A 19,323-nucleotide genomic window follows, 5' to 3' on the forward strand; every position below is an offset into this window, starting at 1 on the left:
TCTTTCTGTCAGTTGATTACTGTCAATACTATTTTCTTTCTTTTGTTATTATTTACCTGTACACTGAATGCTCTGATTCAGCCAGGCATTATGCAAATAGCAGAAAATCGGTGTAGTCATTACCTTGGGGGATTTGCAGGCTCTTCATGATGGTTTGCAGACAAGGAATTCAATACCTTGGGTTTGGATTTCCTTTTTGATCTGTGCTGTAAAGTAGGGACATGCATTGTTACATCTCCAGTATTTTCATTTGCCTCAACCCATAAACACGATGCCACAGTTAAACAAGACCAGACAGATGGGACTCCAGGCAGTAAATGTGCAGCAGCCTGATCCCCACTGCAGCTGAATCCTGGACATGCCAACATCATATCCCTGCTCTGTAGTCAGTCTTGTACAGTCAGCTTTTTCTATTTCCATGGCCCAAAAGGATTAAATGGTTTTCCAAGAAAAACTGTCGAGGAGTAGCAGGGAGAAGAGTAGGCTGAAAATACAAAATGCAAACACATCGTTTTCTATCAAGGGAGGGGAAAAGAATTTTCCATCTTTCAGCTCACTGTAATTAGGCTCTAAGACCACCAATTGTCTCATGTTGGGTTGTTAGAGGTCATGTGAGAAAAGGGACCTGAATATTCATTTGTGGTATGAAATCTTGTTTTTGAGGAAAAAAACAAATCAGTGTGTGTCTTATGTTGAATGTTGCTATCTTGTTTTTTCAGGGTTTTCTGATAACCTGGACAAAGCGCTTCAAAGCGAGTGGAGTGGAGGGAGCAGATGTCGTGAGGCTGCTCAACAAAGCCATCAAGAAACGTGGGGTAAATTGCTCTTCTTTTTCTCTTTTAGCTGTATCTCAGCTTTGTCAGGGACACTCATGTCACTCACTTGAGCAGGTGGTCTGAGTGGTGGTGGAGCTCTGCTTCCTTGCATGAAAATGCGTGGGTTTGCTGGAAAAATGAGGCGGCGTCAGAGTTGCCATGTGGAAGCTGTGATTTTCCTCACAGCACAGATTTTCCTCACAGCACTGAGTTGCTGTGTCGTGGCTTTTTGCTGGCAACCTTCAGTGATTTTATCACTCTTCAGAAACTTCAAAGTGCTGTGTGGCAGTGCTGTGGCTTTTCAGTGATACCAACACGTCCCATTCCTGAGAAACTTGTTTCTTGTAGACTGGACTCAGCCGAGTTGTGCACCTGCTGTGCGTGGGAGCAGGACAGGAGCTGAGCCGAGGAGAAGGGGATTTCAGGCTCAGCGAGCTCTTGCTCCCTGCAGTTTCTCAGTGTTGACTTTATAGAGAGTGAAGGTGACCAGGTTGCTGATTTAAACAAATAAAAAGGCACTGAGCGTGAGAGGGAATGAATTTGGGTTTGCATAATGCTTGCAGCCAGGTCATACGTTGATTACTCAGCATCCAAAAATTCACTGGAAACTGTGAAGTATTTGCTTTCTTTGGGCAGTCATGGGCTCAAGCAAACCTGAATTTTGCCCTCACCAAACAACATTACTGGAGTCAGTTACTATCATTAGACTTTGCAGAATCTCACACACTGAAGGACCTGGAAAGGAATGGCTGCATGTAATTTATTTAATTACATTGTGTTTGTATTAAAATCTTCACTTGAAGTAAAACACATTGATGGTTTAAGTAAACCTAAAAGAAATATTTTCTAGATTGATGCCTCGAGTAACTGCTTCAAACCATTCCATGATGTTTCAGTGCAAAGTTCCTTCTCCCTCGTGTATGGGCCTTTTCTTTCCTGCTTGTGTGCTCATGTGAGAGCAGGCCTGTGCTCTCTAGAGTGATCCTAGTGCTGTTTATTGCTTGCATTAGTCTGCTCTCACTGCCTTCTTGGGTACGTGGGATGGGGAACTGGCAGACAGAACAGGGAATATTTTAAAAGATGAGCTGTGTTATTCAGACAGATTATTTGTCTCCTGTTCCTTGTGAAACTCTTTGCTGAAAGCAAACGGGTGAGGAACACGAGCAGTGTTTTCCAGAGGAACCCTGTGGCCCAAACTGTTGGAATTTGAAATGTAAGGAATTCTCAGAACGTTGGGCCTGTCAGCCAAAGTTTGGAATTAAACACAGGGTTTCATCTGAGACCTTGGAAAAGGCTCCCAAACTAAGGTGCTGGAAGCAAGAACGTGGATTTATGGTTTGAAGCAGAAACATGATAAGTGGAGGAAAGTTTAGAGTTTTAGACTTTAAGATACAAAAATAAAAGTAGTTACAAGGGTAAACAAGAAGTTTAGAATGCAGTACTGTAGGTTTGTGTGTTGTAATGTGATTGACTAAGAAAGCTTACACTGTAGCATGAGTCCATAAGATGAAATATTTAAGGGTTGGGTCAAAACCATAAATATCCTTGTTGGCAGTGTTTTATTAGTAAATAAATCCTTAAAAGGTCTTGTAACTAGGAGTCTTGTGACCCTTCTGAGCCATGCTGTAAAGCTGTGAGCTGAACTCACCCTTCCTACCTATGTAGAAGATAAAAAAATAAACCACATCAACAAAACCAACTCAGAGGTCTCATCTGTAACTCATTCAAAACTCCTTCCAAAAGGCCCCTCCCAAGTAATGCCCTGTTGCTCCCCAGGACTACGATGCAGATATCATGGCTGTGGTGAACGACACCGTGGGGACCATGATGACCTGTGGCTTTGACGACCAGCGCTGCGAAGTCGGCCTGATCATCGGTAACGCTCCCTGCGGCGGGCGCGGGGCTGCTCAGCCTCTGCCTGCCCGGCCTGCTCAGCGCCTCCCGCTCTCCTTTCCCCCCAGGCACGGGCACCAACGCCTGCTACATGGAGGAGATGAGGCACATCGACCTGGTGGAGGGCGACGAGGGCAGGATGTGCATCAACACCGAGTGGGGGGCCTTCGGAGACGACGGCTCGCTGGAGGACATCAGGACCGAGTTCGATCGAGAGATTGACCGCGGATCCCTCAATCCTGGGAAGCAGCTGTGAGTGATTTGTGGACGTTTGTTTCCTGTCCTGTGCCCCGTTTCCCTCTTGTGTTAGCAATTCTGCAGTTCAATAAAGCTTTGCCTCTGGCTGGGCCAGGCCTTATGGTGGCGCAGCTGGGCTCTGCTTCCCAGTGTTGCCCATGGATTTGTGGGTGACTGCTGTCCTCTCCTGCAGGTTTGAGAAGATGGTCAGTGGGCTGTACATGGGGGAGCTGGTAAGGCTCATCCTGGTGAAGATGGCCAAGGAGGGGCTGCTCTTTGAGGGGAGAATCACCCCTGAGCTTCTCACCAAAGGGAAGTTTGAGACAAAGCATGTTTCTGCCATTGAAAAGTGAGTAATTTATCCCTTTTCACTCCTTGGGCTTCAGAGTGACTCTGGATGTTAATTTTCCAGCTCTTTTTGCTTTGTGGGGAAGCCTGCTGCATTGGGGGTGTCTGCCATTCTGGCATGTGGGGACCCCCAGCAGACAGTCTGTGCCCTCCTCCCCAAGATTTCTCCCTTCTTCTGTGTTGGAAGAAGCTCTAAAGTCTGCCAGTGCAAGCAGCTTTCCCAGTACGAGCTGTAGTACCTCTCTGGCTGCTCACAGAGTTGCTACCCTGCAGCTAAACATGGAAGTGAGTTGGCTTAGTGCCTCCTAGCAAATGCTTGTGTTGCTCCTTGCTGTATCCCTGGGATTGCTGGGCAGAAGGAAAACAAGTGCGACAAGGCAGAGCATTCAGTCTCGTAGGCAGGGCCGGGTGCTGCACAGTGACCTCTGAGCTATGTGCCAGCTGGTTTCTTAGAGTGTCATCACCCCTTTGGTCAGTACTCACAGGCTCTTCCCCTGTGTTTTTAAAATTCACATCACTGGGATAGTTTGTGCCATAGTCATTGGGCTGGATTTTCTTTTTGAAATGGCAAGTATGACTGGGGAACAGCCAGTAACTTCTATAATGCCTGTTCCTCCTGCCACAGTTTGCTCCTGCCCCTGCAGACCTTGTTATCTGAACAGCTTTTCATTAAATGTATGTGTTCATTTGTTTTAACTACAGAGGTCTGTGTTGTGGACCAAGGTGATGTTGAACAGCAGTGAGAAAAATTCAATTCTTGAGAAATTCAGTTACTAAGAGGAAAAATTTGCCCTGAAATCCCACCTTGCTTCCTGAAGAGGCACTTTAGTTAGAAGCAGGGGGCACATGCCTGTGCTGCTTCAAATTTCTAGCTGGTGCTAGCAAGATGCAAGAGTACTTAAAAAGATGTATGGAGTGCAGTTAGGGATGACAAGATATATACTCGTTGTATTTTTGTCTGGGAAATGGCTGAGCTGGACAGGGAGAAGTTTTGCTAGAAGATTTGCTCTCAGGCTGGATGCTAATGAGGAAAAAAAGTAATTCAAGAGGTGGAGATTCAGTCGGGTTGTAAAAGCCTGAGAAGAGACCTGTTAGGATGAAATTGCTTAGGCAACCTTTGCTCAGGGTTTTGTTTTTCACACTGGGCTTCATTTATCAAGACATATGTGGGAATGAGTGTGGGTTGAGGTGTGTGCTCAGGCCTCTACTGAATTGTGGGGCTGGTGCTTCATGCTGGAGACAAGCCATTTGCACCAGTTTAAAGGATCACTGTAATGAAAACACATTTTAGTTCCTCCAGGTCCTCCCCACGGTGTGGCTGCTGTGGTACCTGGAATTGCATTGTTTGGAGGTGGCATGTTTGCACCAGGAAACATGCTTTAGTGGAAACATGCTTTAAGGGAAACTTTTCCATCTGAATGAATGTTCAGAGTGTTTTTAAGATTTTAAAAGTTCAATAGTAATAAAATGGTTATAAAAATAGCAATATAATTAATGAAAATCTGAACAATTGAGATTAGGGCAATATGAGACAATAAAAACAAAGAGTTACGGGCGGTCCGGGTACCTCTTTCTGGGCAAAATAAGCCCGAAAAAGGACTCACGTTAACAGAGGATTAACCCTTAAAACACCAGCCTGTTGCATATTCATACACCTCATACATGATGCATAAATTCCATTCAAACAAAGGATTCTGTCTGGTCGTCATCAACTTCTTCCTCTTAATCTGAGCGAGGCGGGAGGAAGTTAGTTTCTTCTGATAATGTGGCAATAAATTCTGTTTCCCTGAAAGATTTAGGTGTCCTGTGGCTGCTATCTTGGTGGGAGTCTTCTCTTTAAAAAAAGTATCCTACACAGCATAGTTTCTATTTTAAATTATAACCTAACACTATATTTAACACACTACTTAAGAAAATTAATACAGCATAACTTTCTAACGTAACCCATGTAACATTCATTTTAATATTTGTGAAAATCCAATCATAAAATACACATTTTTCACAAGAGCGTTTTATTTCAAGCCTCATGGAGCTTTCTAGTCCAGCTCTCTAAGAAATGTTCTTTCTAACCTTCTCAAACCCCAGGCAGGCAGGGACACCCATGTTTGGATGTGCCTCAGTCCTGCAGTCCAGCACACGCCCGCTGAGGAGTTCCCTTTGCTTTGCAGGAGCAAAGAAGGTTTGAACAAAGCCAAAGAAATCCTGACCCGGCTGGGGGTGGAGCCGTCCCACGAGGACTGCATCGCCGTGCAGCACGTCTGCACCATCGTGTCCTTCCGCTCGGCCAACCTGGTGGCCTCCACCCTGGGCGCCATCCTCAACCAGCTGCGCGACAACAAGGGCGTGGGCCGCCTCCGCACCACCGTGGGCGTGGACGGCTCCCTCTACAAGATGCACCCTCAGTGAGTGCCCTGCTCCTGCCATTGGCACGTCAGCTGCCACGGGCTCTGGTTTGCCAAGTGTCATTCCAGGATGTCACCCAGGCAGGCTGGGAGATGGGGAACCCGACCCCCCGAACCCCCTGTGGGCTGGGGAGCTTGGGGGAAAGGAGAGATGCCTTTATGCCTTTTAAGAAGAAAAGAAGCAAAACTCTTGAGTAACTGGATACTGCAGTATCGGGGAAAACTACAGTGGTCTGAGTACATAGCTTAAGATATCACCAAGAGACCTCTTGGGAGGAGAGTTTTTGTATAAAATTCTATTTGTGCACATTGTTTGGGCTGTGAGGAGACCTGCATTAATTCCCCTTCACCTCCATTTCCAGTTCAAAGCCCATTCCTAACTATTTTTGCCAGTCTTTTCTGAATGTACACTTGGAAACGGGGGTGGGGGGGGGAAATAGTGCTTAGATTTCTGTGGCCTTTAAAAAAACTGGCTTTGTCCTGTTTTCTCCATCTTGAAAGTTACATTTTTAGTGAAACAGCTGTATAGATTTATGTAGAAATCAGAAAATTATGTTTATAGGGAAACTTCTGAAAGGAGAAGTAGGCTTAATGTTTCATTTTCAGTTTCTCATTATTTGTTGAAAAATATATTTTCCTGTTAAAGAAAACCATAGAGCAAAAATATTTCCAAGAGTGCTGTTCTGACTAGCTTTTCCAGATTGGGCAAGGTCTGGGGATTGTTAAGATAATGAATATGGACAATTCCAGTTTCTTAACTGTTTCCCACACCATCTAAACCAGTGAGTTCAGGACAGAACCCCAGGAGAGGGAATCAGAGCAACATTGCAGCCAGGGAGTTTCTCCCATCCAGGATCGGGTTCAGGGGATGAGACTGATGCTCTCCCCTGCTTTTTGCTGGCTTTGCTTAGAATTTCGGGAGGAAGGAGGGAGGAAGAAATTAGAAATTCAAGAGGAAGGAGAAGTGGGGAAGAACTGCACTTCCTTGGCAGTTTTCCTACTTGGAAGTCTGTAGTTAGTTTGAGCGTGGTGAGTTTGCCCACTCCTCTTGCCTTGGGTTGGTGTTGGCAATGCAGATTTTGGGGGGGATGTAGTGCAGATTTTGGGGATGCAGTGCAGATTTTGGTGGGAAGGGCAGTACATATTCTGGGGGGGATGCAGTGCCGATTTTGGGGGGAAGGGCAGTGTACATTTTGGGACTGGGCAGTGCAGATTTTGGGGGGCGATGCAGTGCAGGTTCTGGGGGGGATGCAGTGCAAATTCTGGGGGGGATGCAGCGCAGATTCTGGGGGGGATGCAGCGCAGATTTTGGGACTGGGCAGTGCAGATTCTGGGGGGGATGCAGCGCAGATTTTGGGACTGGGCAGTGCAGATTCTGGGGGGGCAGCAGTGCAGCTTTTGGTGGGAAGGGCAGTGCAGATTTCGGGGGGGATGCAGCACAGATTTTGGGGCTGGGCAGTGCAGAGGCCGGGCTTGCAGCCTTCTGTCCCCGCAGGTACGCCCGGCGCTTGCACAAGACCACGCGGCGCCTGGTGCCCGACTCGGAGGTGCGGTTCCTGCTGTCCGAGAGCGGCAGCGGCAAGGGGGCGGCCATGGTGACGGCCGTGGCGTACCGGCTGTCCGAGCAGCACCGCCTCATCGATGAGACCCTGGCCGAGTTCAAGCTCACCCACGAGCAGCTGCTGCAGGTGAAGAAGAGGATGAGGGCGGAGATGGAAGCGGGGCTGAAGAAGAAGACTCACGAGACCGCCAAAGTGAAGATGCTGCCCACCTTCGTCCGCAGCACGCCGGATGGGACAGGTAGAGCGTGCCCTCGCTGCGGTGGCGATGCTGGCTTGGTTACAGGGTGCCCAAAACGGGCTCCCAGTGTGGGGTTTGGCGAGGCTGAGCAGATCTGGTGCAACCAGAGAGGAACCTGAGCTGTGCACAGGAAGAGATCTCAGCGCTGGCCCTACTGGCCTGTGCTGGTTGCTGGTGGCCTGATCCTGTGTCCTTGCCTCAGGGTGCAAGCAAAGTCACAGCTTGAGGGGGGGAAAACCACAGGTGGGATCATAAACCCAAACCCATAGGAAGCCTGCTCACATTAATTTGGTACTTTGCGTTTCAGGGTGGCTGGCCAAATTTCAGCTCTCTCTCAGGGAACAGTTGTGTGGATCCTTTTTCCCTTGTTAATTTAAAGGAAAACAAAGTAATCAGAGCAGCATCTGAAGTTCTCCTTTGATGAAGATCTTCCCAACTGAGTTTTTAGGAGATTTTCTATCAAAATACTTTGAGAGAAGCATTTATTCAGATTTCACTTATGGTTCTTCAAATATACACACATGCTCTTTTACAGAGAATGGAGACTTTCTGGCACTTGACCTCGGAGGGACAAACTTCAGAGTTTTGCTGGTGAAAATCCGCAGCGGTAAAAGGAGAACAGTGGAGATGCACAACAAGATCTATGCCATTCCCATAGAGGTGATGCAGGGAACAGGAGAAGAGGTATTTGTGTTTCTCTTTGGCTGCATTGCTGCTTTTAAAATAACTTTTTACGAGCACATAACTTGTACAACTTTCAAGTATTATGACTTTTCTCTTCAAAGCTGTTTGATCACATCGTTACCTGCATTTCTGACTTCCTGGATTATATGGGGATAAAAGGAGCACGTCTTCCTCTTGGCTTCACCTTTTCCTTCCCTTGCAAGCAGACCAGTCTGGATGCTGTAAGTTCCTTAGTATCTTTTCAATCTGCTTCTGTACTTATGCCAGACCTGGTTTCTCTGCCTTCATGTCATCCACGTGACACTTACAGGAAGGTCACATGAGGGGAAGGTTTGTGTGCTGACCCTGACCAATACAGCTGCTCCTATAAATAGTTCCTGTAAGGGTAGTAATGCAAGTGCTGCCCATGGCTGTGACAGATAAGAGCATTTAAATTTTCCATGGTGGTCATACCCCTTTTATAAGGCATTGTTTTTTTCCAACTGTGTAAACCTGCTGGTCTGTGACACCTCCCTGGTTCTGCATGCAGTAAGCAAAAGTCCATCCCTGCTGCCAGTCCCTATTCCCAGATGATCTTGTCTCACTGGATGGAGTGGTTGCACCAGAGTCTGTGGGCTGTGTCATCCTAAGGGTGACAGTGTGGCCTGCAGCACATCCCTGACAAATGGGCTTGTGTTCTTTGCACTTACGTGTTTAACTTCTTCACTGCCACATACTTACACCAACCTCTGCAGCTGTCAATAGTTTCCTGTGTACTTAGTTGGGGTTTCTTTTAAGAAAGGCATATTTTCTATAACACTTCTTTGGGGTTTTTGAGTTTATTGTCCCTGTCACCTTTTTTTTTTTAAGTTTGTTGCATTGCTCTGGAAATTTAGAGTCCAATCACAATTAGTTGTTTTAGGTGCAAATTTGACATACTGAGGAGATATTCCTTTTCACAGAAACACTTCTGTAAAACATCACACTAAAGTGATGTTTTACAGAGGAGTTTGAGTATTTGAGATGTTAAGTGTACAGAATAGCATCTGAGTCCTAGCAACTTGATAACCTCTTTTCTTGTCTTATAGGGTATCCTTCTCAATTGGACAAAAGGCTTCAAAGCTACAGACTGTGAGGGAGAAGATGTGGTATATTTACTTAGAGAAGGAATTAAAAGAAGAGAGGTGATATTTCTTTCTTTTTTTCCTCATTCTACTCCTCTCCAGACTTGACAGACTTTGTGGGTCAGGCTGGCTCCCTCTCACAGGATCTGTGTGCCTTGTAGACAGAGGCTGTGCCACCTGTCTTTCACAGAAAATTGTTTTTCCCCAGAGGCTTCTGACTTTCCACATTTGCCAGAACTTTCAAGGCTTCTTTCAAACTCTCAGACAATTTCCATATGCATGGAGAAACCTGTTTTCAAAATGGTGACTGTGGCAATGCACCTCGGTGCACCCTAAAGGACAGTTTTCTCCTCCTCTTCTTCATCTTGAAAAAGCCTCAACCAGTTTAGCCAAAACTTTCTAGGAAGGGAAAAAAATAGCCTGAGAAGGGTGTTAATTTTGCACAGATTTTATCAGCCAAGGAAAAGGAAGTCTTAAAACCTTTGTTACTGGAATTGCTACACAATTGTTGTGATACTGAATGTTTATACCATGTGCCTATGTAAAAGGTATGTGCTTAAACATACTTAAGCCAGGGATAAACTTCATTCTGAAGACAGTCTGTCATAGGTAGAGCACATACCTTAGCTGCCTGCTGGTAGATTAGGTTCCTGTTTTTGCATGTGTGAAATCAGGCTGGTGATTTCAGTTGTTTGTTTCCAGTGTGTTTCTACATCATCCCCTTTGGTGGGAGGGACTCTCTGCTATTTTTTCACTGCTGTTTTCTCTCTCCCAAAGGAATTTGACTTGGATGTGGTGGCTGTGGTGAATGACACAGTGGGCACAATGATGACTTGTGCTTATGAAGATCCAAACTGTGAAATTGGGCTCATTGTGGGTACGTGTTTAGCTGCTTTTTATTAAACAGCACATCCACCCATCTGTCTGTGTTCTCATAGAGGCATCCCTGTGGTTAACTGAAAATAAAGCTAGGATATCTAGGAGTAAAAGAGAGCAAAATTCAACAGCCAGCTTAGTTCTGTCCACAATCAGTTGAGATAAACAGAGGCTGTGATGCACAATAAACCCTTGCTGCCTGTTTTATCTGGTAATTCATGGTGCTGCTGGGGAGGAGAGCAGATGTGGCCTCAGGCAGCCCCTGCCACTCCTGTTAGTTTAGCCTGTCAGTGTCCCTGCTGGGGTGTTCTGGTGGCCCACAGCTTTCCTCAAGCGACTGGTCTCTCAGAATAAAGCTGCAAAGTGCAGCCACAATTCCCAGATGGCATGTGCTGGAGAGCTGTGGCAGACTGAGCACAGACACACAGCTCCCTTCCCAGCAGTGACACAGCTGAAGTCATTCCACAGGCGACTGCTGCTGCCTTTGCAAATGCCACCCTGAGCATCCTGAATCATGGGGCAGTGTGAATTCCCAGAGCTCTCCAGAGGAATGAGTTTTCCATGGGAGGGAAGGGGACAAGGCACCTGCAAGCTTTAGGAATGCTGTCAGTTGCGAGATGGGTTGGAGGAAAGAAAAAAGCCACCAGTTTCTCCTCCAGACAGCTGGAAGGCGTCCAGGATGAGTCAGCAGAGTGCCGTGTGGGTAGGAAGCCGTGCCTGCGCAGCTCCGTCGTGGCTGTTTTCAGGAACCAGAGTTCCCTGCAGGAAGGACAGTGTGTCCTTGGGGTGCTGAGACACCCTCTGGGGACTGTCCACTGCAGCTCTGCCAGATCTGCTGTGCAGCCAGCGTGTCTGTGTGCAGAGCAGGGCATCAGAGGTGGCCTGGGCACCCCTGGGATAGTGGGAATGAAAGCCCCAGGGCTCTGACAGCTCCCTCTGCCCTGCCTGGCTGGCAGCACCTGAGGGAGACTGGGCACTGGTGGCAGTCTGCAGTTGGGTTTGGTCTGGTTTGCTCCTGCAAACCTGGCTATCAACCTGCAAACCCAGACATTCCCTCTGCCAAACCCTGTGCTGGGGCTCAGCTCTCCTGCAGCAGGGGAGTACTGTGGGAGGATCTATTTTAGCTCAGACTGTATTGATGTAATTCCTTAAAAACATGGTAAAGGCAAACAGACATGCTGAAGCAACTGGTACATAATATGGGATGCAGGATTAAATGACAGTTTAAGTAACTTCAAGAGAACTTTTGCCCTGGTGGCAGCTAAAGCTGCCTCTCTTTGCTAATAAAGCTTTCCCCCCTAAAGACGTCTGTGTACTTGGAGCACTTTGCCACACTCCTTAGGATCCTCTTTGAAGAAAAATCAGATATGACCTCATCTCAACATGGAAGTAACCCTCCTGCTGGAGAAAATAAGCAATTAAAATCAGAAACCCCCCCCCAAGCAATCAGCTGGTAAAACCCCTGCTGCCTCAGAATTTGCTGAGGTTTTCAGTTCAACATATTTTCCCCTGAATTCTGTGGGTCCGTGGGCTTTGTGGAAGGTGGTTCCCAACTGCAAAATCCCTCAATCTTCTTCCTGAAGTTTTGGGCTCAGAAACATGTGAGGTTTTGTGTGCTGAAAGGGCTGCCCTGCTCTTCCTCCCTTGCAGTGTGGGACCCTCAGCCCAGCTGGCCTGGGTGAGCTTCCTCTCTGAGCCGCCCTGAGCAGTGCACCACAGGAGACATGTTCCCCTTCAGTTTAGGAATGTTGAAGAGTCAAGGTTTGGGGTTTTTTTTTTGTCATGTTTCAAATGATGATTAACTACTTCTTTCACAAAAAAAACCCCCACGTTCAAGATCCCCCAGAATGTTTGTCAGGGCTGTGGTGCTGGCTTTAGCCTTGTTTTGTTCCATCCAAAGAGTAACCTCGGTGTTTGTTTCTTTCAGGAACGGGCAGCAATGCCTGTTACATGGAGGAGATGAGGAACATAGAGATGGTGGATGGTGAGCAGGGGAGGATGTGTGTGAACACGGAGTGGGGAGCCTTCGGGGACAACGGGTGCCTGGACGACATCAGGACAATATATGACAAAGCAGTCGATGACTTCTCCCTGAATGCTGGCAAGCAGAGGTACTGCAGCACAAACAGGGTGCTGTGCATGTGAGCCACGCTGCCCTAAGTGCTTTTAAGACAGAACTGGGTTTGTCCCAGTTGAGAAGGGAGAGGATGACAGTGGAAAATTACTGCAGTCCCGCTATCCTGTGGGATCTCCCCTTTCTGTGCTTTTCCTGGATGCTGCTTTTTTGTGATTTATTTGCTGCCATGGGACTCTACAGCAGGGCTTTTGGTGAGGACTTCACAAGTCTTGAAATTATGAAGAGACCCTTTTTGTCATCCTGTGCTGTACAGAGGGGTATAAGATGGCTAGTCATTCATTTACTCTGGGTCTCAGGTTAATCTCTTTTAGCTGAACTCTCTTTGTAGAGGGCTGGGCCTGTGGAAGTCCTGAACTTACACCAGCTGGCCTGGTTAAAGCTTGGAGCTGCTCACTTGTAAAGCAGTCAGGAGCTCTCAAGCAGTTGCAGCCAGCTCTTACTTCAGACTAATTTTCTGGATGGGATAGGTCATGTCAGAGGGCCTGCCCTTCTTGCTTCTGGAGTTTGGTCCCCTTTTTGGGGCTCACGATTTGTTTGGGCAAGTGCTTCCCTGTCCCCTTCAAGAAGAAGTTGACAAAGATGTGTACCCAGTACCCAGCACTGATAAAACTGGGCTGAGACTCTTGCTTGCTAGGACTACAATCTTTCATCATTTCTTTACAGCAGTGCTTTGATGCCAGGAGCTTTTAAAAAGATTTTGTGACTATAGAGTAAATCTGCCCACAAAAACCTGAGGAATACAGACAAGCTGGCAAGTCCCATGGGAAGCTCTTTAGAAGCTGAGGCTCAAACAAACCCAGAGGGGCAGACGTGGAGCGAGCCTGATGCAGCAGCAGAGTTGGCATGGAGTAAGCAGCCAAAGGCAGTAGTGGAGACTGCCAGGGGAATAATTTATTCCAGAGATAGTCAGGCACTCAGGAGGGAGGACACTGGCTGGGTACAAGCTTGAGAGAACTCATGGTATTAAATGGACTGCGTGGCCTGCTTCCAGCGGGATGGCGTGATGGGCTCTGCTCAGTCCAGGGCACAAACCCTGCTGTGGAGCTTCAGGAGGGGAAATAAAGGATGCAACACTAAATGCCCTTCTCAGGAAATGGAACTGCTCAGTTCTTGTTGTTAAGGACACAACTTACATGCCCCAAAATGCTCCATTCAAACCAGAATGATGCTGGATGGGAGGGAGAGCAAAACACAGCTGAGACCTCCAAAGAGAAAGCTCAGTGGCTCCATGCAGCAAAATTGCAGGGAAACCACAAGGTACAGTCACTGCAAATGCAGTGTTTTTGAGGGAGTCCTGTACTTCAAAACCAGCCCTGTGCAAGATAAAAGATGGGAAAAACCATGTCCAGCCTGTTCACAGGACCACTGACCTGCAAGTTGGCAGTCTGGTGGTCCAGGGTTGGTTTATGCTCTTCACTTAATTCAAGCACCTGATTTCCAGTAGGAAACCAGTTATCCTAAAACCCCAGGGAGGAACAAAGCAGTCTTGAACCTCTCTCAGCCCCCAACTCTGCACACAGGACCCAAGTTTCCCACTTGCAGTCTTGCCTCAAGCTAGAGAGAGGAAGTATATTCCACCTGCAGACCTCTGTCTAGCACACGATAAGGAATGGTGCTTGGCCCTGGTACCTGCAGCCCTCTGTGCACAGGACACCTGGCTGATAATGATGCTGCCTTTGCAAACGTGGGCAGGCTCCCTCTGAACTGTCTTTCCTTGCAGGTATGAGAAAATGATCAGTGGGATGTACCTGGGGGAAATAGTCCGCAATATTTTGATCGACTTCACCAAACGGGGTTTCCTGTTCCGAGGCCAGATTTCAGAGACACTGAAGACCAGACATATCTTTGAAACCAAGTTCCTTTCTCAGATTGAGAGGTAAGAGCACTGCAGGGGAGGCTGCTTAGAGTGACATAGTGTAGTAGTGTTCATCTGGTGACACTGCTGGATGGGAGGGACAGCTGGAGAGCATTGCTTCGCTGGAGAGAATTTGGGTTTCAGCCTGTGCATGTGCAGGAGGATTCTTTACAATATCAAGTGAATTTCTAGCAATGCTCACTTCTAAACCCTGGGAAGGGCTGTCAAGGATTCCCTCACTCTATCATTTTATTTCCTTGTTTGGAAATCAAGCCATTTTCCTGGGCCTCTTGTGTGTGTTTAGCTGCAGTTGTGGAATTGAATGAGCACTAGCTGAGTGAGCACTGCTTACTGGGTGTTTTTGTGCTTTTATTGCTCGGACTCTGTATTTTAAAACAATCTCTGAGGCTTCACGGGAGGGGAAAAACCCCAAGGTCATGGTTAAAAATATTTTCCTGGAATGCCCCATGGTAAGAAAAGAGAAAGGGAGGCAGTGCAGAGCTGGACTTGGAGCCTCTGTTGCTGCTTGCACCCCTCTCCTGCACCGCAGCACAGTGCAGGGGTGACTGAATTTGCATTCCCTGGGGTCACTGGTGCTGTCAGGAGAGGCTGCTGCCTGGGGTGGGTGCACCATCAGTGCAGTGGGGTTTATGGCTTGCCCGAGGGTAACCTGTAACACGGCGTTCTCCTCCCACAGTGACAGGTTAGCCTTGCTGCAGGTGCGAACCATCCTCCAGCAGCTGGGGCTCAACAGCACCTGCGATGACAGCATCATTGTCAAGACAGTCTGCGGGGCGGTGTCGAGGCGAGCAGCCCAGCTCTGTGGTGCTGGAATGGCTGCCATTGTAGATAAAATTAGGGAGAACAGAGGGTTAGAGCGCCTGGAGATAACGGTTGGTGTGGATGGAACTCTCTACAAACTCCACCCGCAGTGAGTGTTTGCCTTCTCAGCTTTTGTTTGTGCCTTTTGTGTATATCCTTCCTCCTGATGCTCCCAGCTGGACTCTCTCACTTGCTGGGATAAGAGCTAGGGGGAAAAATGTCTTTATTAGGGGGCTCAGGGCTTTCTGAAGGGCAATGAGAGGATCAGGAATGACTTGTGAAAGATTCTGGGGGTGGTGACAAACTGAAGGGGACACAGCTTGCTGAGTGAGTTGGAAGCTGTATAGCAAGGGAAGGATCCTTGGCTCTGGAGAGGCAATGACAGAGCAGTGCTGAAATGCCTGGTACCTCTTTGGAGCATGTTTCTGTTCAGTGTCCAGTGGAGAGGAGTTGCTGCAGAACAATGCAGGTGAGGGCAGGAGTCTAAAAGAGCTGGGGGCAGGAGGAGAAGAGAACTAGTGCCCACCTCTAGTGTGCATGGAGGGAGATGGGTGGGAAGGAGAGGACTTATGTGGTCTGTTCTTTTCCCTTTGCTGTGGATTAGTGATCTCAGTTAACCTCACACAGACAGGCAGGGCTGGGATGGGATGCAAGTGCTTTTTTCCTGTAACTCCTACTGCTCCCAGGCTTCAAATCCACCCCGGTTTCCAACATTTTACCTCTTAGCCTGATGAAAGGGGACACAGTGCAAATGCCTGTGGCAGTGCTCCACAGTTGCTGCAGGACCTTCCTCACACACTGCCCTTGTTTGCTTTCACAGCTTCTCGAGGATCATGCACCAAACAGTCAAAGATCTGGCACCCAACTGCGACGTGACCTTCCTGCTGTCAGAGGACGGCAGTGGGAAAGGGGCAGCGCTCATCACAGCGGTGGGATGCAGGCTTCGTGAGGCTGAGCAGAACTGAACTCCACAATCGTGGCCTCAATTCTGTCTTGTGTTTCTCATAAAGCAGTGACTGCATAGTCAGAACTGGTAAAAAACTCAGAACTCACTGCTTTGTTGGGGGAAAAAAAGAATTACAACTAATGACATAAAAAAATAGGATACAAGATAGAATGTGTGCTCTTAATAATATCTCCTGTTTCTGGACCCCAATCTGCATGTTTCTTACTCACCTCGTTGGTACCTTCCCCAGCTGTAGGTCATGGAAAAAAAACCCAGTCTATAATTTCTGCAGTTGTCAAAAATCAGTTGTTGTCTGAAACGAAATTGCCCCCAAGTGATGTGCGTTGAGAGCTCCCGTTGCATCGTACCAAGCGTGTTCTTTGCAGCATCCCTGTTAAGCACACTGCCAGCACGCTGACCACCAGACCTGGGTGTTGATGCTTTTAAGTGAAGGGGAAGCAACAGTTCCCTCCTGCATTATCTACCTGCTGTTGTTTCGTCTCAAGCGGTTGTGAAAACATTTTGGTGTGTCAGCACTGTGCACGCACGTAACTCTGTAGTGGGACGTGACACCGCGACTTACTCGCTTCCTTGATGCCTCCTGTCATGGTGAACGTAAACACCCTTGTCCCACAGATCTGGTTCCACTGGTATTCCCCATTGCTTCTGTGAATAGTGTTGTGTTACTGGGAGAAATCCGTCACGTTTCGGCGAGAAAACCCTAAAGAGCGGTTGGTGACTGGGGTAATCCAAATCTCCAGACCTGCCAAATCGGTAGATCTGTGCTCCCTACACGGCTGTGCTGTGTTCTTCTGTCGAAGGGTTCTTATAGAAAATACTTCCTGTCTCTTCTCGTTAGTTTAGGTCAGGGCACTGCAGCTGCCCTTCCACCAAACCTGCAGCTCAGCCGCGTGCCCCGGATGCGCCTACTTCCGTCTCTCGCCTTAAATGGGTATTTGCTTCCACACAGAGCTTTAATCTTTAATGCTGTCCAGCAGCCACTCAGAACACAGACACCCAGCCAGAGTTAGTGCGCAGAAAGGAAGAGGAAGGTTGTGTTTTGATCTTGCCTTTGAGGACCCATGTGCGTAAACAACCCAAAAAGCCAAAATTGGGTGCAGCTTATTCCAAGGACGAAGGCAACAGCAGATCATTTACATGTGGTGTACCCTGTCCTCTGTCCAGTCAATGCCATTATTATATTTGCATACCAGTTGCATCACTTAAATTGAGAAGCAGTTAGGAAGGCACGTGTCCAGTAATATTTGTAAGTCACGCCACTTTCTGCAAAGAGGGAGACCACACAGTAGTCCTTAATTCCCACTCTTCTACCAAAAATGAATTTTAGATGTCCGCATGGTTTTCCCTGCTGCCTTTTCCTGCAGAAAGTAGATGGAAATTTGCAGGCTGCTCTTCTCTGCTCTCGTTCCACTCCCTAAGATTTGGATTGCCCTACCTATCGATAACATTTCAATATGCATTATGGTGCACTGTGAGTGAATGTTGTAAAGTAACCTGTAAGTCACAGTCATTGCAGCTTTAAGTGTGTGTCTACCTGAAGAATTGCATGCCTAACTGGTTTTGCAAAGGTAGAGGGTCTTTTTAGTTTGCACACTAGTAGCTCCGGTACTAGTGTTACGTGATACTTGTGAAAATATTAAACTTTTTTGATGTGCGTTAACTGGTGTTTAGTGGTTCTTTCTGGAAGAGGTGCTGTTGGCTGGTGGCTTAGTGCTTTGGGAAGAGCTATTGTGTAGGGAGAGCTGCAACCTAATCCCAGTGGTGCCTGCGTTTTGTGTGTGTGTTTTTATTCCCGGGCATTCGGGGTCAGATTCACACAGGTCCCCGTGCCTCGTGTTTCCTAACGTAGTTCAGCAGAGGCACAGCGCTGACAGCGCCCAAATCTTCGGGGCCGTGTGGCTTGTCTGGGTGCCCCTCCTGCCCTGTCTTGTGCAGGGGGATCTGTGGTGCAGGAGGACCTCGGGGTGCCGCACCAAGGGCGGTGTGGTTTCATTAGGCTGGTGATGGACATGGCGTGTCCGTGTGCGTAGGGTTAATGTCGGCTCAGCCCCGGTGTCAGCTGCTCCTGCAGCACTGGCTGGCACAGCCTGTGTTGGAGCTGTGGTAGATGGAAGCCCCTTTTGCGTACACTAAAGCTGTGCTTCTCCAATAACACGTTTTACGTTACAGCTTGAATAGTCTCTGACAGCCTTGATGTGCAGCTATGACCCCAAACAGGAGACAGAAGAAGGTGAGAAACTTTTTTGGGCACAGGGGGACACGTTGCATTTGAATTGCTTGAAGGTTTGCAAATCTTGTGCCTGCCGTCGGCAGTGCTGTAGGGGTGGTGTGAACCGTGCCTGGGGACCTGGGTTTGGAGCTCTTCGGCACCTGGGGGCCAGGCTCGGTGCAGGATAGAGGGTGAAGGAGAAGTGGAAGTTAAACTTGGTCTCAGGGTGACTGTGGATTTTGGAGATGCTGGCATAGGTCGTTTTGTTTATTGGATCCAGCTCATAACAAATAGGGAGTGAGTTTGTGTTTCTAACTTTTCCTACCGTGGACCATAGTTGATGTACTTGGTAAGACACGGCAGTTCTTTTCCAAAGGGAGACATGGTGGGATTTCCATTTCCAGACTACTTCTTACCCCTAGGAAACTGTTCCAAGTGAATCACAAGCTATAACTGTCTGAAGAAATGTCTCCAATGTTACCCAAGCAATGACTGAGATGTCTTAAAGCTTTTAGGCTTGGTGAATAAAATCACAGTCCTCTTAACTGTTAAGCTGTAATTACTGCAATATGAACACAAAAATCTTATATTTCCTGGGGAAAAGACCATTTGCATACCACTGTTGTAATGTCATCTGCTCCTTACTCCTCTGGGGTTCTCTCAGAAGCCTTTTGAATGGGTTTTAAAACAAGCAGACCTTGTTTTGTTTTGTTTTCTTAAGAAAATAGCAGAAGGCAAAATAAAGTGTTTCTGAACTTTTGAACCCCGTTCTGTGCTTTTTGTTCATTCCTTTGCCATAAAAATGAGATTCTTCAAGTGTTTTTCTTTACTGACTGCTGGGACTGCTTTGCTACTTAGAGCACAAGTGAACATGCAGGAGAGGGATTTATTGCTGACCTGGATGTCTTTACTGCTGTGTGGTATTTAATCCTGTCTATATTTATTAATGGAGAATTGCATGTACTTACCATGGGGCATGGTGTTCCTGTTGCCTCATGTATCACAGGAATAACATAGCCTGCTGTGTAACGAGGGCTCGGGGCATCTCTGCTTCCTTAACTGTTGCTGTTTCTATGGGATAAAACCTCAGGATCTGCACCTTGAGTCCACCAGGGCACAGAGAATTCCTTTTGCAATGTGAAGAAGTCATCCTCTGCTTTCTGCTCCCAGCAAGA

The 19,323-nt window shown here is 47.5% G+C and overlaps 1 protein-coding gene across 1 annotated transcript in view; it reads left to right on the forward strand.

Annotated features, from left to right (window-relative positions):
* LOC121348091 (hexokinase-1) overlaps window positions 1–18,911 on the forward strand; it is a 37,254-nt gene extending 18,343 nt beyond the window's left edge. Inside the window, exons 5-18 of the mRNA XM_041427282.1 lie at window positions 720–815; window positions 2,592–2,691; window positions 2,777–2,960; window positions 3,139–3,294; window positions 5,462–5,695; window positions 7,191–7,495; window positions 8,031–8,179; window positions 8,281–8,400; window positions 9,247–9,342; window positions 10,060–10,159; window positions 12,086–12,269; window positions 14,016–14,171; window positions 14,848–15,081; window positions 15,793–18,911. Of these exons, the coding sequence (XP_041283216.1) occupies window positions 720–815; window positions 2,592–2,691; window positions 2,777–2,960; window positions 3,139–3,294; window positions 5,462–5,695; window positions 7,191–7,495; window positions 8,031–8,179; window positions 8,281–8,400; window positions 9,247–9,342; window positions 10,060–10,159; window positions 12,086–12,269; window positions 14,016–14,171; window positions 14,848–15,081; window positions 15,793–15,937 (2,259 nt within the window). The 3' untranslated portion in view covers window positions 15,938–18,911. The remainder of the gene's footprint in view (window positions 1–719; window positions 816–2,591; window positions 2,692–2,776; window positions 2,961–3,138; window positions 3,295–5,461; window positions 5,696–7,190; window positions 7,496–8,030; window positions 8,180–8,280; window positions 8,401–9,246; window positions 9,343–10,059; window positions 10,160–12,085; window positions 12,270–14,015; window positions 14,172–14,847; window positions 15,082–15,792) is intronic.
* Window positions 18,912–19,323: the final 412 nt, after the last annotated feature.

The sequence above is a fragment of the Onychostruthus taczanowskii genome, unplaced genomic scaffold, assembly GCF_017590055.1.
Source record: "Onychostruthus taczanowskii isolate IOZ18803 unplaced genomic scaffold, ASM1759005v1 scaffold98, whole genome shotgun sequence".
In the NCBI taxonomy this organism is placed as follows: Eukaryota; Metazoa; Chordata; class Aves; order Passeriformes; family Passeridae; genus Onychostruthus; species Onychostruthus taczanowskii.